The sequence below is a fragment of the Sander lucioperca genome, chromosome 1, assembly GCF_008315115.2.
Source record: "Sander lucioperca isolate FBNREF2018 chromosome 1, SLUC_FBN_1.2, whole genome shotgun sequence".
NCBI classification, from domain to species: Eukaryota; Metazoa; Chordata; class Actinopteri; order Perciformes; family Percidae; genus Sander; species Sander lucioperca.
In genome coordinates, this window is record NC_050173.1 from 20,255,896 (window position 1) to 20,273,400 (window position 17,505).

General features: G+C 40.9%; 1 protein-coding gene across 6 annotated transcripts in view; it reads right to left on the reverse strand.

Annotated features, from left to right (window-relative positions):
- The window catches only part of LOC116037858 (myosin VIIA and Rab interacting protein), a 153,414-nt gene that overhangs the window by 15,818 nt on the left and 120,091 nt on the right, over positions 1 to 17,505 (reverse strand). For all 6 annotated transcript variants that reach the window (XM_031281917.2, XM_031281919.2, XM_031281916.2 and 3 more), the window contains 2 exons: positions 14,019 to 14,155; positions 918 to 1,019 (listed from right to left, as the gene is read on the reverse strand). In XM_031281917.2, the coding sequence (XP_031137777.1) occupies positions 918 to 1,019; positions 14,019 to 14,155 (239 nt within the window). The remainder of the gene's footprint in view (positions 1 to 917; positions 1,020 to 14,018; positions 14,156 to 17,505) is intronic.

The window sequence follows — 17,505 nt, forward strand, 5'->3', positions numbered from 1 at the left end:
GTCAAAGTGCAATGCTAAATAGATAAGAGTACTCTTATATGGTTCAAACGCAGATGCTCCTAACATTTTATTCCTAGCTTTAACCCTTTAACAAAAAAAAAATGTATTTATTTCTGTAAATAATTACACACAAAAAACAGTACAGTAGTAGAAAACAATGCAGCATGGTTCAAACTACCCATTTGAACACAGGTTTAATGAAAGCACAGTTCACACACACACACACACACACACACACACACACACACACACACACACACACACACACAGTGTTTGTTTGTGGGCTTCTCAAGAGCTGCCATCATCTCAATGACAGATCTCGATCATTGCATAAACAACTGATAATTACTGGTAACCAAATTAAATTAGCTTTATCATGAGATTGGGGATTTGGTTGTTTGCGTATTTATTTGTGTATGAAGGGGTATGTGCTGTAAATGGCGCCAGAATATGTGTCTAAATGTTTTGCCTGTGGTGTGTAGGAGGCTATAATTTTATCTGTGCGTGTGTGTGCATTTGTTCGAGACAGCACATCAGTGGTTTTATGTGTATCCTGGGGATTCGTGTGTGCTGTGTGTGAATTTGAATGTGTGTGCAGTTTAATGATCAACAAGAACTGTCGCTCTGTGTTTCAACACACTTTAATGTTGTGTAACACTGATGTGATCCTCCCCCCTACACACATGACCTTTGCAGAACGGTCTATATATGGAAAGGCAACAATTAATGAGCAATAAACATAAAACCTCAACCTTTTAAGAAAATGGGACAAATGGTGTAGAAAAAAATCAATACGGCCACCACAGCAGGCAAGAAACGACTGTAAAGTGGAAAAGATAATGTCAATTATAATTGTGGCTGAAATTACCCATCTGCACTGCCACAAACCGCTGCCCGTTCATCACCGCATCTCTCACCTTCACTCTGTTGGTAGAAGGCGGAGTCGCTGCCACAGACGCTGCCATCATTGTCGTTGCCATCATTGTCGTTGCCGGTGCTTCCCTCGTGAACACTGCTTTCTAAAGGGGGGGGGAGAAAGACAAATGAAGTGGCCAGATAAAAGCCTTCAAACTGACGCCTGTCACACAAATGCAAATATCCTGCTCATATCATACCATATAATAATGTAGCTGCACATTCTTTTACACTGTTGCCACATTAAAAGTAGGTTACACTGCGCACAATGCTACTAAACCCCTTTTTGTACTCTTGTCAACTGTATTCCCAACTCATCTTGTCATCTTGTCAATTATATAGTCTTGTTTCTTCTACTTAGTGCCTTTCCCTATTGTGCATAAAAAAACACACAAAATGAAACAAAATGACAGTTGAAAGAAAATCACAATTCCTTTTGCCTTTCAAACTAAACATGCTTTATGACACTTATCAAAGGCATATTCTCAGTGCACATAAGCATCACCATGTAGTATGTTGTTTTCTTTATAGCTTATTCAGGCCAAGTCTCTTGTGAGTTAGTGCTATATTTTGTGAACGTATCCTTTTCACTCCAAAATCTAGAGTTACAGCAAAGGGACATTTCATGTCACCCCAAATTGACAATTTGGGAGTATAAAAGTAAGACAGGTCTACTTAAAGAGCTGTGAAATCCTAGAGAAGGTGTAGTGGTTACAACATCCCCGCCTTCAAAACCACATATTCCCTTAGTGGCCCATTAACTCCTGTTAGACATCTCTCCTGTGGTTTGCATTTATTGTGTGCCTTCTCATCAGTCCAGCTGTAAAAGTGAAGAGAGCATAAATGGACATGCAGGTTATTAAAAAGACAAACTGTCAGACAGAGCCGGCAGGAGAGGGATTTGGAGACCACTAAGGTAGAATATAATGCTACTAGAATGTCAGACAGAGCCGGCAGGAGAGGGATTTGGAGACGACTAAGGTAGAATATAATGCTACTAGAATGAGGGAAGTAAGTCCTCTAACTGACCACACTCCAGCTACATTTCCATCTAATCCCGTGACCACAGTCCATCCATACCCACTCTTAAACATGGCTCCAGACAAAGCACAAGAGCACCCTGGCTCCGGTTCCACCTCTGATCCCCACTTTAGCTCATTTCCATCCCCTAACCAGAGCCAAAACCAAACCAAACCTATCCCAAACACAGGCCTTGTTCCAAAGCTTTGGCCCCTGCTGCTGGCAAAACACAAGCACAACCAAACTCCATGACTCCTGTCCTTGGCTGGTCTTCTTCGCCTCCAACGTTCATTTAGTCAACACTGTCCTGTTGCTGCTCCTGTTGAACAGGCTGCAGCTTCTGGCTGAATGCGCAGAGCCGTTAAAATGCTTGCTGGTTTGGTTGGCCTTCAAGGAGTCAGAACCACTCAAGATCTCTGCCATAACTAACTTTAACACCGCCAGGAATATAGCCAAACACCCAGCAATCACTCTTCTATGCCACAATGTTGCCAATGGATGCGTTCTTGGTATCTCCCACAAGCGTACATCTTATTGAAATACATACATTTCACATAAAATAGCAATAAACATAATAGAATAATTTCAGGAGTTTAATGAGCCCAACACATGAAAGTATAAAGCCAGGCAAACAAAAAGAAATACATCAAAATCAAAGAAGCTGGCCTTTTCTATTTCTTTTTTCCGTTGACGCATAGCAGAAACAGCGCCAGCTGTCACATACGTTATACCATTTCAGCTTTACTGCAAGATAAACTGCTGTTTGTCAAAGCACTGCGAGATTTCAGTGCAGAGCCTATAAGCCAGCAATCACAAACTCTTACAGTGACATGCTGTCACTCTTTTTTTATATTCTTCTACACATCCAACAACAGGCAACATGTCTTAACAGTAGCTTCACCTGAAAGATGTGTGTGTAGCTCCACTTTGATGAGTGTGTATTTGATTTCATGCCGCGCTGTGTGTATCTCCATTCACAAGCCCAGTCCTCCCAGTCGCAGCAACAAGTCCCCAAACCATTACACGCTCCATCTGTCCTTCACTCCCAGAGTTGTCTCACTCTGACTGAAGTGGTGTTCGACAGAGCTGTACGGTCCTCGCTTGGTTAGAGCTGAATTATAGTTTCTGGGAGTGTGGAAGGGGACAAAAGGTGGGGAAATTACCTGCAGCAGCTCAGGACAGAAGGACTGCTGTCAGAGTAAGTGAGCCGCCTGGTAAGAAACACACACACACACACACACACACACACACACACACACACACACACACACACACACACACACACACACACACACACACACACACACACACACACACACACACACACACACAAGGGATTGACTGATATGGATTTTTTAGTGCCTTAGCCGATGACCTGCCGATTTTCTTGAGCCGATATTTGGAGCCGATACTGCTTTTGCTCCTTCAATTTACATCATAAAAATGTAAACCCTGCCACACTGGATTTTTTTTTGGAATCTGCTCTCCCATTTCTTTAAAAATAATAAACAAAAACACAGATTAGTTTCACTTCTGCAATCATCTTACATTCATATCACCCATATGGATGGGTGCACTGTGTAAGGGTAAAAGGCTTTCATCAACATCTACAACACAGCCTTGATGATGCATTGCTTGCTGACATATTATAAGAGATATAATCAGGTCATCACAAAATGTCCTTTGTCAACATATTTAAATAATTTAAGAAAACAATAAACCTGAAAAGTAGCCATTGAAATAAAGTGCTTGATTTGTAATTTAAGATTGCACCAGCACTCTGCTAGTGGGGGAGGGTCAGTGCATGGTCTGCACATGAACTGTAGCGTCTCCAGCAACACAGAGCTGCCTGTGGACACCTGTCTGTAAATAATGTCGGGAAAAAACTATCTGCGAACGCAGCAGCCGCGTATCGGCCAAATATATCGGCCGGCTGATAAAATTGGTCTATCACACACACACACACACACACACACAGCTCCTGAGTAATGGGTATCACAATAATTCATCCCAAACCGAAACCAGCTTACTGTTCACATACCAATGTCAACCTCTGTCACAACAGCTTGTTAGCATAACAGCTTGGCCATCTGTGAGATATCCAGAAAAGTGTTGCTGTCACCTGTCAGTCATATGGCTGCAGCCTGTAGCAAGCAGTCATATACGCAGCGTATGTTTAAGCAGGAAAATGTACCTGCGTGTCACCGTGTATTGGGACTAAACATCATGTCCTTAGCTCCCTCATTAGTTTGTCAGATGCAGTGGTCAGAGATAATTCTGTATATTTACTCAAGCAGTGTAATGTCTTACGGTTTTGAGGCATTTGCACCTTACTTGACTATTTGTTTGATGCTATTTTGTACTTTTACCCAACTAGATTTCAGAGCAAAATATTTTACTTTTCCATCACATTTATCTGAGAGCAGTGGTTACTTTTTTCAGATTGAGATTTTACTTGTAAACATTAAATCAGTATGATGCATTGGTAAGTACTTATTTGAACCCAAACCATTATCTTTCCTTAAACCTAAGTAGTTTATGTTCCGAAACCTAACCAAACCTCGACCATTGTCACATCATAGAACAGATTTATTTACCATCTTCAGCATTTTTAAGATGACAGTGATCACTAAGAGGGGGGACACCACATCAGTTTTGTTCGTCACTCTTTCCACTCACATCTGCTGTTCATCCATGAGTCAAATATGACAAGGCAGCAGTGATACAATGACTAGTGTGACCCAACAGAGTGATACTTTTGTCTTTAATTGGCCCTGAATGCTGAATGCCAATGCTGCCTTGTCATTACATAGGTCATGGAAGGTCAGAGTGTGTGTGTCCAGTACATTTCTCCTCACGTCCAACTTCTGTATTTTTTCACCAAGACCATTGTCTCATCTTTGTCCCTCACTACTTGCCATTATTCCACTCAGGGGAGTAGAGGAGTAAATCGCTCAATATCTCCATGGTAACCACACAGACAGTGGTGGCTTGCAACTGCAAGGGTCTCTGAGTGTGTGTGTGTGCCAATGTGTGTTGTATGGGAGTGAGTGGGTTTCTCTGTGAGTGAGAGAGCAGGAGAACTGCATAACCTTTCGGTTAAGAGAAAATGGAAAAGAAACAACAATGCATGTATGTATTGGGATATTTTTCCTCTTTTTAATTATTACAACGACAACATTATTCTATTTCCAAGATGCTTTTGTAAATGACTGATGTGTAATTTAAAGACATGTAAGACATGGTACTGAAAGTTAGCACCTCGTAAAGCAACTTTTATATAACACTGGTATTAATCAATCAAATATTATTTAACCTTTGCAGATGTGCTATAGTCATTTTGTGCTATGGGGAAGTTAATATAGGCCTTGTCCAAAACCACTTCCTTTAATCACATTTATCGAGGTAGGCCATTCTGATAGATATTTTCTGCCCCACAGAATGAGCTACCCTCGTTTTAGTCTCGCATTGCCAGATCTTCCTCCACAGCGATGCGGAGGAGGGTCTGGCTAGTCCACACAGCATTCCGGGATGATAAACATGCTGTGGTTTATTGGCATTTCTTTAAACCAATCACAATCGTCTTGGGCGGTGCTAAGTGCCATACGGAGCAACGGTGCTTTTTGCAAAATAGCCTCGGGAAGGAACTTGTTTTGGTGGAACGTGTACGTTCAAAAGTTGTTTTAGTCGTGCAACAGAAAACTCAGATTGGACAGATAGTCTAGCTAGCTGTCTGGATTTACCATGCAGAGATCTGAGGAGCAGTTAACCATAGCCCTAATAAATCAACCAGAGTTTAAAATGCCAACACAAAGGAAGCCCAAGGCAACGGATATCCGGCTGAAATGAGCGAAATCTGGCGGAATTTCCGTTGGCAACGGAGCAATCCCAGAAGTGGAACGTCGTGGATATAGACTACCCTCCTTTTAATCACTTATTCACTACTTCCTATATAGTAGACGCTCACTATAATGAATCATCGTCAATTTGTGTTGTCACTGACGGATGTAGAGCATTTAAAATACATCCATGTTGCGGAGTCGCACAACCTTAATCTTTGCATGTATAATATAAAATGTTACGCATTTTGGGATTGTTGACAGAAAGTTGTGAAGAATTGGAGAGTACTATATAGTGCAGAACTTTGACACGATTACAACATAAAATGGATACATGTAGTGAACTATAAAGTAAACAGGGAGTGATTTAAGACAATTATTAAATCATGTCAAAACAAGTTTTAGACCAAACACAACTTGGATGTTTTGTCTACTTTAACAACTACTACAAAATAGAGCTACACAGGCAGAACTTTTATTTTGAAATGTTTTCATGAAAGCCCGAATTGGAGTGGGAGGAAATCGAAGCACTTGGAGGAAACCTACGCTAACTCCAGAAAGGGACATGAGGACTCCACACAAAGAGAACCAAGCCGGTTGGCTAAGGTCTGTGCGTGAGGCCAGACCTTACCACTAGGCCACCGTGCCGCCCTGCAGCATACAGCTGCTGATGGTGAAAGGTGCTGAGCTGCTGAGGTGTAGGGGTCTTAGTTGGATGTGGACTCCTCCTCCCGCCTCTCCTTATACTTCTTCTTCAAACTGAGGAAGTGGCAGACTCTTTTCCAGACTGAGCGCCTCTTTTTTTTTTTTTTTTCCCTACTCAGAGACTTTGGGCTCTGGAACAAGTTTGAGGGCCTGTAAAACAGTGAGGGACTCCACCTCCTGCTCCTTCAGCTGGACAGTTTCTCTCTGGAGTGCCTGAGTGAACTCTTGGTTGGTTCAAGTCGGTCTTATTTTTCAGTTCGCTCATCTCTTGACGGATGGCAAACTGCTCACTCCTCAGATTCTGGATAAGCTCCTGATCCTCTTTCACCCTTTCAGTGTGAGACTTTTTCTCTGCTTCAAGTTGCTGCTGATGATCTTTTTGATGCTACAACTGCTCACTCAGCTCAAGTCTCAAGCTCCATTCTTTCTGGAGCTTGGTGGTAAGCCACTCTACCCGTTTCCCCAGAGACTTGTTGTCTTTGGTCTCTGTCTCCAGCCTGGCAGAGAGCTCACCCACCTTCTCCTCCCTGCAGGCAATAGGCCTCCTGCACACTCCTGTACACATGTATGTTTCCCATTGATAAAATGAAATAGTAGCGTTTTCTTCAACTTTATTTTGTCAATAATTTTATGTTTGTACATTTGTTTGCATATAATTCGATATATATAGTTTTTATTTCAATTCAATTTTATCAGAATCCAATTGAAATTTAAAAAGGAGTTTTATCATTTATTAAATGTATTTGTGTCAAAATGACATATAAACATCTTTTCGTATTCTATTTTGCCTGGAAATGCTTCCAACGCGCTTGCGTGTCGCGTGAAAAATAGGCGTTGGTCCTATTTCTAGCATGCACGTGTTTTCTGATACATGCGTGTGCAGGCAGTGTGCAAGCTCTAACCTGTTAACATGGGAGCTGAAATAAAAACGGACACACCACGCAGCTGACACGCTCACACCATGCAGGCAGTGTGCAGGAGCCCATAGGAGCCCTTCAACACCTCGGCCTGGGTGCCTAGAGCCTTGTTTCTGTCTCAGTCTTCCAGCTGCTTGGCCCACTTGTTGGAGCCCCAGGATGATAGATTAAGCTTAAAGTTCATGGTGCAGTTATAGTTGGTCTCTGAACAACTTTTGTTGCAGATGAACGCAGAGTTGAATAATATGGTTTGATGGAACCACTTGAAGCAAAAGAAATCAGAACATCCTGTTGTTTTGGCTCAAACATTTTGAAATTTTGCAAATTGCTCATTCAGTGTGGGGATTAAGTTGAGTGAAATAGAGTGTCAGGAAGAGACAATATGTGGAGAGACAGAGATAACTAACAAAAGACTGTATAAATAAATGAGCCAGTAAAGTTCCACTTAGAGCTAACGTTCCTGAAGTGCCAGCAGCAGCAGCAGGAGGAGGGAGAGTCCAGACGGTTTTCCTTTCAATTAACAATGCAGCATCTGGCAACACACACAGTCTCATAAACAACGTCGTCAGAACAACGGCTGAACGACAGGATGTCTGTTTACATCACGACAGGCTGGGAGGTAGATTGCCTCTTTTATATGGGAGATAAGAGTTTTTACTCACCTTTTGTGGAGATGATGCCAATGTAAATAGGGTGTACTCGGACAAAACTACACTCTAAAATTATGAATATGTTTTGATCCATAATACTGACTATTCAGGTGGTGCTCGCAGCATTTACATGTGTGTGTGTGTGTGTGTGTGTGTGTGTGTGTGTGTGTGTGTGTGTGTGTGTGTGTGTGTGTGTGTGTATATACAGAAATTAATTGGTCCATTAATTGGTCCCTGGGCCAACATGGCCTTTAAAGTTCAAATGATGGAGGTGGAATGCGAAATGAAGGAGCAAACTATCGGCAGTAATTAACAATAGCTTTTAGTGTTTAATTTTTACAATTTTTATAATGCAACTACTGTCACTGCCGCAGGCCACTGCACTGGCTTAAAAAAGTGCTGTAGAAAGCCTTGAATGAATCTGTTGAATGAGGTGAATCAGCAGGTCCTTGTGTTTTGTTACTACATTCTGCTTTGCTATTTTGGCAGAGCTGCAGCAAGGTCACTATTCACATTGCCCTGGCACTGACTCACTAGATTAGCCACATCTAACCTACTGCACTGGAGTTCAATGCTGAGACAGTTTTTGGCAAAGTAACCACTTGGACAGAAAAAGATCAGCAGCTTAGCACTCATTCTCATGCAGAATGCTCACTTCCTATTCTACTTTCTTGATATAACCACAGTTATGAAACATTGCTAGTTTTCATGGAGGCATTTGCATTCATTCAGCTTAGCTGCAACCAACCAACAAGCTGTAAAACCAAAAAGGTGGCAAACATTTGCAACTAGTTGTTTAGCATAATGGCACAAAATAAAAGTTGGGCCAAAGAGTGAAATAGGATTGCAGAAACACAGCTACAGCTATGAAGGCACTTTGTGTAGGACAAACATTAATTAACACTGAACAATGATCCCAACTGCAGGGTTGCAGTTTCGGTTAACAGTTAACAGTTAATATTTGTTTATTCTTTATCTTTTTTAGTTGTTTATTCTGTATCTTTTTTAACAAAACAGAGCATGAATGGAAAGCTGCTCTTCAGCAGCTCAAAAGGAAGCCCACATGTCAGACTCTCGCTCATAAACGCAGCACAGTAGTGACGGTCAGAAAAACTGTATGATGGAGAAAAACTCACATTCACTATCCTAATACAATCAACTAATTCATAAGCCAACAGCAATTTGACCACCAATTCACTTGTAAACTCTGAGGTGGTAACTTAACTTCTCAACTTTGGAAATGGACACAGAACTGATGGTGTTTATCTCTAGGAATTTGTCTACCGACTAATTCTTTTACAAAGTGCATCACTGCATGCTCTGATGCTATAAGGTGTGATTGAGTCTCTGTCCCACATACACAAGGACATCTCTTCCTTTGATACCGTACTGAAAAGAGGGCTGCAGCCATAGAAAGCTTCAAAAATCTATCTCTCAATCGTTTTCTCCAGAGAGAAAATATCGTGTTTGAAGGTGATTATACTGTGTGTTTGAACGTTTCTTGAGTCACCGTCATCTTACTGGATAGGTGGGAAGCCTCCCGCAGACATTTGGAGGGATGTGACAACAAACACAAAAGGCAGGAGAAAAGTGGGACAACAGTAATCCCCCGTTTGAAATGAATGAGATTTAAGTGTAAAAAAAAAAAGAAAAGAAAAAAAAAGTCATCATTCCTGCTTTTGATACTTCATAACAGACTCATCAGGTTGCATTTCATGGTGGATTTTATGATGCTATACCATTAAACCAGACTGGAGAGGTAATGTCCAAAAATGACACTGTGATGGAGAAACTGGAGAATAGCTGAGCCGTTTTTTTTTTGTTTTTTTTAATCACTATAAGCTATGAATTACAAGTATAGCCAGTGTGCTTATACTAGGGCTGCAGACTGATCTCATGAAGTGGCGTATGTATGACACTCCAATTCGTATGCCATTAATGCTGTGTTATGAAGACGCACACTCGCTTTTCAGTGTGTTTATCAACGCTGTTTGTCCTCCATTGACTTACATTACCTTGCGTTTGTGTGTGAATTGACGCTGTAGCGAGTAGTATGAAAGGGCGAAAATCCACATAGGGAGGTCGGTCAGGGTGGTGGATGGGTAAAACACAGGACTTTCACACAGTAGAGCGGGGATCGCGTCCCGCCAACCGTAGCCTCGCGATAACAGGCCACTTGGCTTTAGGAAAGTGGCGTGTATGTTTACATGAAGTCATGATATCACGTTGAAGGCTGTGCAATTAATCAAATTGTAATCATGATTTTGATTTTGGCTTCTAGCAATCACAATAATAATGTAATTGAGAAAAACAATTATTGTTATGGTTATTGTTTTGGTGGAACGTGTATGTTCAAAAGTTGTTTTAGTCGTGCGAGAGAAAACTCAGATTGGACAGATAGTCAGGCTAGCTGTCTGGATTTACCCTGCAGAGATCTGAGGAGCAGTTAACCATAGTCCTCATAAATCGACTGGAGTTTAAAATTCCAACACAAAGGAAGCTGAAGGAAACGGACATCGGCGAAAAGACATGCATCCGGCGGAATTTCCTGCGGCACCGGAGCAATTCCGGAAGTGGAACATCGTGGATATAGACTACCAACACTACATCGTATTTATGTTTAATGTTAAAAGTCTCTAAAGGTCACATCTCTATCATGCAGAGCAACAACTCTCACTTTCTTCTGCACGTGCGCACACACACACACACACACACACACACACACACACACACACACACACACGAGTATGATATTTGTAACATGTCACACAGGAGCATTGCTCCCTTCCACCAGAGATGATGGGCAGGAAAGTACAAGTCGCTCGCTCCCTGTTGTCTTCCCGTTGGTTTGAAGGTCACACATTCTCTCTGGGGAATTGATAGATGTAAAACGCTCACATCTCTCTTACCGACGGTCATGTCAGCTGCCATTTCGCACAGAATTGATTTCACAAGCATTGGCCCCTTGGTGATAATAAAAAAAAGTAACTTTACTAGCACACGTATAGAAACATATGGTTGGGAAACAGTTTATGAGAATGTTTTACATTCCTGCGGCTGCTTTTCTATATGCATGAAGAGAGGGGACCAGTATTAAGACTCTAGCAGAGTTTCTGGTCTTCATGATAAAAGCTCCTTTCCTTGGAGCGTAATAGACAGAGCAAGATGTTGCAACATCAGTGTGTTAATGAGCAACATCTTTATCTAATTTAATGTTTTTTTTCCAATCTAGTGCTGATTTACTTGCCGAAGTAAAATCTCATTATATTCTGTTCAATTGAAAGCACAGACGTTCTGATATACATCACCATAATCTGTTACTGTTATAAGATCATTCAAACACTTGACATATCCAATTACTTTCTGCAAAAGAGGTTTAAAAAGGCATTTTCTTTTCAAATAAATAAAACTCAATCATATTTTTGACAGGTCTAGCTTTGGCTTTTTTGTTGTTGACATATTTTCATGTACACACATAAGAATACATCAAATGGAGAAAAAGATTATATATACCGTAAATCAGGAAACGTTTCTCGTGGACGAGCCAACAATATCGGCTTTAACATCCAGATACACAAAAGCAACATACACACACACACACATCACAGTATATCCATAATTATATGGCAAGTCAGCTAGCATATAGTTAGTGGAAGTGGCGGTGCGAGTATTTGAGAATTGGAAGCGGTTTAATCTATTGGGCTCATGTGAGCTGGGAGACCAGCAGCCGTGTCGCATAATCCTTCATCCTCCACCCCAGATGATGTGAGAGGAGAGGAGAGAGCTGGGAAGAGTGGAGTGGGATTGATGAATAAAGTGGAGTAAAGAGAGGAAATCAGAAAACTGCAGGTTTAGAAGGAGAATCATTCTGTCCACTCATAATAATAATAATAATAATAATTAATTACATTTATATAGCGCTTTGTCATAGACAATCAAAGCGCTTTGGGGGGGGGGGGGGGGACTACTCTCTACCACCACCAATGTGTAGCACCAACACATACACCACAGTAGAAGCTATGGTCACAACAAATATCATGATTGTTCTGGGAGAGCTTCCAATGTAGAGTCAGACTCTATCATGATAGTAAAATTATTGCTGGGGAACTGAACACATATTTTAACTGTACATATTTTCATATTGATGTGTTTCCTTTTTGGGTGTTGTAATGGTTTAAGGTGCCTGTTTCTTGATTTTGCACTGGAACTGAGCTACCATGCTGTACCAAAACAATTACCACCAGCACAGTAGCATGGCAATAACAAAGTATGTATGTATGTATGTATGTATGTATGTATGTATGTATGTATGCATCTATCTATCTATCTATCTATCAAGTAGCCTAAATGAACTGTAAAATGCCAAAAATGTCAGGGGGAAACTTAGCCAATACTGTATTTCATGCCTTTAGTTTTGGCCTTTTTACACTGCAGACTATGATTGATAAATACAGTTAAGCTATAAAAACAACTAAAGCATTAAAGCGACTTAATTGGTTATCTCAGCTCTTATTTTTGTAATTATCCTCGCTTGTATCACATGAACCTTTAATTGTTTTTTGCAATGTTGGGGCAGTCGGGAGAGTACTTTAAAAGTGTTCAATTGCCTTAGTGTTTTTATTGTGTTTATGTGTTATGATTTCATGTTTTTATGCTGCATAGAATTCCCTCTTGTGGGACAATACAAATCTGAACTGAACTATTATGTTATTAGGCTAAATACTTGTAAGCTTCTTTCTGACCAACATATTTTTAGATTTCCAGTGAGCCAAATCTAGCTATGTTATCCCGTAAATATAGTTATGCCGGCTTTTACAAGACGTGCTGTCTGCAAAAAGGAAAATTTAATAATGTTTCGGTAAAAACTGTAGCTGTACTGTATTGTACTGTAACTGTCCTCTACTGTGTGCAGACATTATTTCTTATGATTATGATGGAACTCTTTTTGTTCGTATCACTCAGGGCTACAAACTCACTTTATACATTACAGACTAAATAAACTTCAGTTGGGGTCACGGTGTATCCCTAAACACCCCCTCATCTCAACCTCATCCAGTTATGCCTCAAGTCTGACCTGATTTATCCTCTCTGTGCTCTCTTCATCCATTTAATCCCATGTACCAGGGTTTGAAATAATGCCTTGTAGTCAGCCACAGAGGCAGACCGATCATGTTGCGGCCGGGTCAAAACAATGTTATCTGGAGCGAGGGAGGCTGGATAAAAGCTGCCCTGCTGCTGTCCTGCACACGAACAATTCACTGAGGATGCAAAGTGGCCTGAGCCACCACACAGGGATTAACTGGCAGGACGAGTCCGCGGGGCAGCCGTAGTCTGTCACCACCATCACTACTGACACACTCACACACAAACACCAATGCTGCCTTACTCACACATAGCAAATGCAAGTTCATAACACAGGAGTTTTATCAAAATTAAAATGCAGCCATGGAAGAAAGTGGTTTGCTCAAATCAAACTAACGATGTTGCGATCAAAGTAAAGTGAAAATAGAAATAGTTCCACTTAGCAATCACCGGCCCTGAACATAACCCTGGAGATGTGTGTATATATGTGTGTTTGTGGGAAAATCTTTGTCTCTACATGCCAGTGAGAAAGTAATTAAGTGAATCAGTCAGCGAGAGAACAAAAATGTGTGAAACCGAGTGAGTGATCATTTAACAAAGCAAACTAATGAGCAATCAAGTGAGCTTGTCTGTGTTTACTCTTAATGTCCGACCAAAACCTTGCATCTCAAATGAAGCCTTTTTTTTTTCTTTGAGTTGTTCGAGGAAGTTATATTACGTCTCTGGCCAAATTGCCGTTAATCACAACGTGACACAACAGAAACAGAAGGCTGCTCTGCAATCAAAATCATGCAGACGAGAATTATTAAAAGCATATAGACAGCAAAAGAATGGCAATATAACAAAGATCATGCATGGCTGGTTAAAAATGAGGGAGAGGATGAAGTTACCTGGGAGATCAGACAACGCTCCGCTCTCTATAATGTGCTTTCTGTACAGAGTCTTCAAAACCTTGGCGCTGCCGAACCTCTTGAAGCGACTCTTCACAATGTTATAATACCATTCAAGCGACTGTGTCCTTAAAACCCTGAAGACAAGAAAGAAAGAAAGAAGGACGGGAGGAGGGAAGAAAGAAAACATGATATTAAGTCAAAAAGAACAGATGGCAAAGACACTGGCAGGAATCAGATTTGATTATAATTACACCAGGATTAAAACTTTGAGTTCAAGCCAAGTCTTCCATTAAAATCTGCTTAAGTTGAGTGTCTTTAAATATTAATGTAGATAACCAGACCTTAGCGACTTTTTCAATGATTTTAAGAAATAAAGGAGATTAGGTAGAGATAGGTTTTCAGATGTGACGTCACATCATTTTCCAGGCTTTTCCTCCTGTCATGGTGCATGGCCAGTTGGTGCTCGAATGCCAACCAGTCAGACCTCAGCACAGAGCAGATGATTACATAAGCAGTAATTCTAAACGGAGAGGGTTATGCAAAGCCCTCAGAAAAGCGCTCCCTTTGCGCCAGTGTGGCATCGGCTTGCAGGTTATTCGGCCAACTCCGTGTTTAATCACGCGGTTCCTCCTGCTCTCGTTTTTGGTTTTTCACACCACTGTCACACACATTAGTGAGGTTAAACAAAAAATGCACACATACTAACAGCCTACTTTATTATTGTATTCATTAACAGAATGAGTGGACTCTAATTTATTGACTTTTCTACATTTTTGTAATTCTTATGTTTTTGTATTTAACGACTTATATTTAGTTTAGTTTTAACACACATAAATATAACCAGGTGAATATGACATTTTCTGTTTTCATCGGGTACAGTATTTGCTAGGCGAAGAACACGTTTGCTACCAATAACACCTGTCTTTAAAAGATAAGGCTGATGATATTCTATAGGCTATTTTTGTTATAGTCAACAATCACCATGAAAAGAGCAAAACCAAGTGTTGCCTGTGTTTCCAAAGCCTGATTGATTCTGTGCCAGAGGCCTCCACAAACTATTAAAAACACATCAATTAGCTACACCTTCATCACAATGAACACAGGCACTGTAGTTTATTTTGAGTCAATCCCACATGCATGTTGATGCTTCTGCTCAATGAAGAGACAGGCTGAAAGAGTGAGGGTGAAAATAGCCATGCTAATAAAGGGATCCTGAGTGCCCCTGAGGCTGCATGGGCTGCTACATTCATCCCACACCCCCTCCTTCTTAACCTCCCTCCTCTTTCTCAGTGGATTTATTATCCTCTGCCTCTATCAGCTGGGCTGCTCAATGGGCCTCAGCTCCTTAATTTCTTGCCACGGGTCAACCTAGTCACTCTAATGGTGGCTGCTGAGCTCCAGTAAAGAGGCCCGACTCTTTTTATCTCCCTCTGGGCCCGAGGAAGGCGGTGCAGAAATGAATCTGGAAGATCAATGCAGCGTCTAGTTGGCATCATACGAGGCAGAAATACAAATTGGTTTCACCTGTACTCTGAAGTGAGCTGGAGCCACAGGGAGCCATATTTGAACTGAAAATGTATATTCAAGAACAGGAGATGGGTGCCAGGGATATGGTGGAGATATTGTTATCCGAGTGGAATCTTGGTTCACTTCAAATTATGCTGTAGCCTATGCCTGAGTAGCATGCATGATCACACTATCAAATTAAAGATAAGTAATTGACTGTTTGCTACACCCCTATGTTACTGTTGCTAAGCCCTCCATTCTTCATTTTCAATAACACTGGCAGATTACCACTCAAAATAATTTTATGATTACATTTTTTTGTGATTAACAATTTTTGTTTTATTTTTAAGAAAACACACAATTTGCAATATGCACCTATCCCCCCCTTGTCATTACCACCCACCCAGACAAAAATCAAGAAAATATGACACAATAACCACAACATTCAAGACCATACAACAAAATAATAAAATAGACACACTATAAACCAGATAAACATGTATAAATGACAACCATACATCATATTAGCACAAAGCTTCTTAGGAGCCCTCCAGAAAGCTTGAGTACCTTCCCCATTTTCCCATGTAGACATCCAATCTGGCGAACCGTTTGCATGAAACATCTTTTTAATGCCGCCACCCGGGCAATCTCACAAGCCCACTCTTGAATTAACGGCACCCCTTCATTCCTCCATCCTCTTATCATTGGCTATCATTAAACTATTTTGGACCCAACTTCTTATGTGCTTATCCATTCCGCTTAGGATTGATCCATCTCCTAGAACAAATAATCTCAGGCTGAATGGAAGATGGGTCCCTGCGATCCAACATAGGTTATCATGTATCCCGGTCCAAAATCCTAGACCTTATCACAGGACCACAGGACATAAAGTAATTGGCTGTCCTCTCTCTTACATTTCCAACAATTTGTGTGTGTTCAAACCAAGTCAAAACAATCTGGAGGGAGTCCAATAGAAACAATGCATAATCTTGAACTGAATGAGGCGCACCCACACATTGCATTAAAATTCTGTCCCACTCCTCATCATCCAGTGTAATACTCAGATCCATTTCCCATGTCTTCTTGAGGGCTGGCCATGCTCAATTCCCCAGGTTCTGCATAAGCATAGAATAATACCCAGAGGCCAAATGACCTTTTCCATATTTCAACAACACCATATCTAAACATTCTGGTGCCGTCGGGCTGAAGAACTGGATCCAAAAATCCTAACTAAAAGATGGCGAAGTTGCAAAAAGTGGAGACCTAGGGACTCCAAACTGCTGTACAACATCCTCAAAGGATTTCAATATGCCACCATTCTTTGTCATTTTTGAAACACTGGGTGTTTGACAGAGGTAATGCGATCTCGGGTAACAAGTTTGGCTTCCCTAAATTCAACAGAGAGCAAGTCAGAGCTGCTAATGTTAGCCTACATTCATATATACAGAACTAGTATCCACAAAGAGGGAAAATACTACACAGTGGATGTACATGTTTTTTTAATGTAAACCCACAAAATGTAGTAGCTAATGATGTGCTCCTTGGCCTGGGAAGTAATGCTGGATTAGTTTACTACTGTAGGTAGTAAGATAGTTAACTGGACAATCTAACGTTTGCAGTTTACGTTGGAATAGCTTTGGAAAAGCTAAGACACCTCCCTCCAAATGCTGAAATTAAATTGCTCTTACTAAAGCCCAAAGCACACCGTTTCTGCATGTGGAGAAATCCAAAGCGTACAGATGCCAAACTACGATTACACAATCGCGGAGGGGTTTAACTGAAGAGACTAGTATTTACAGTACAGTACATTTTAACATAAGAAAATTACTTTGCATGCTGCTTGGCTTTAAATGTTGTTGCACAGTGATTCAATGTCACTCACTTTTGGCACAAAAACAGATAAGTAAATGCAAAGTTTAGCTAAAGCATTTGCTGCCATGCCAGTTACACAAACTTGTTGAAATTGGCCAAGCTTTCC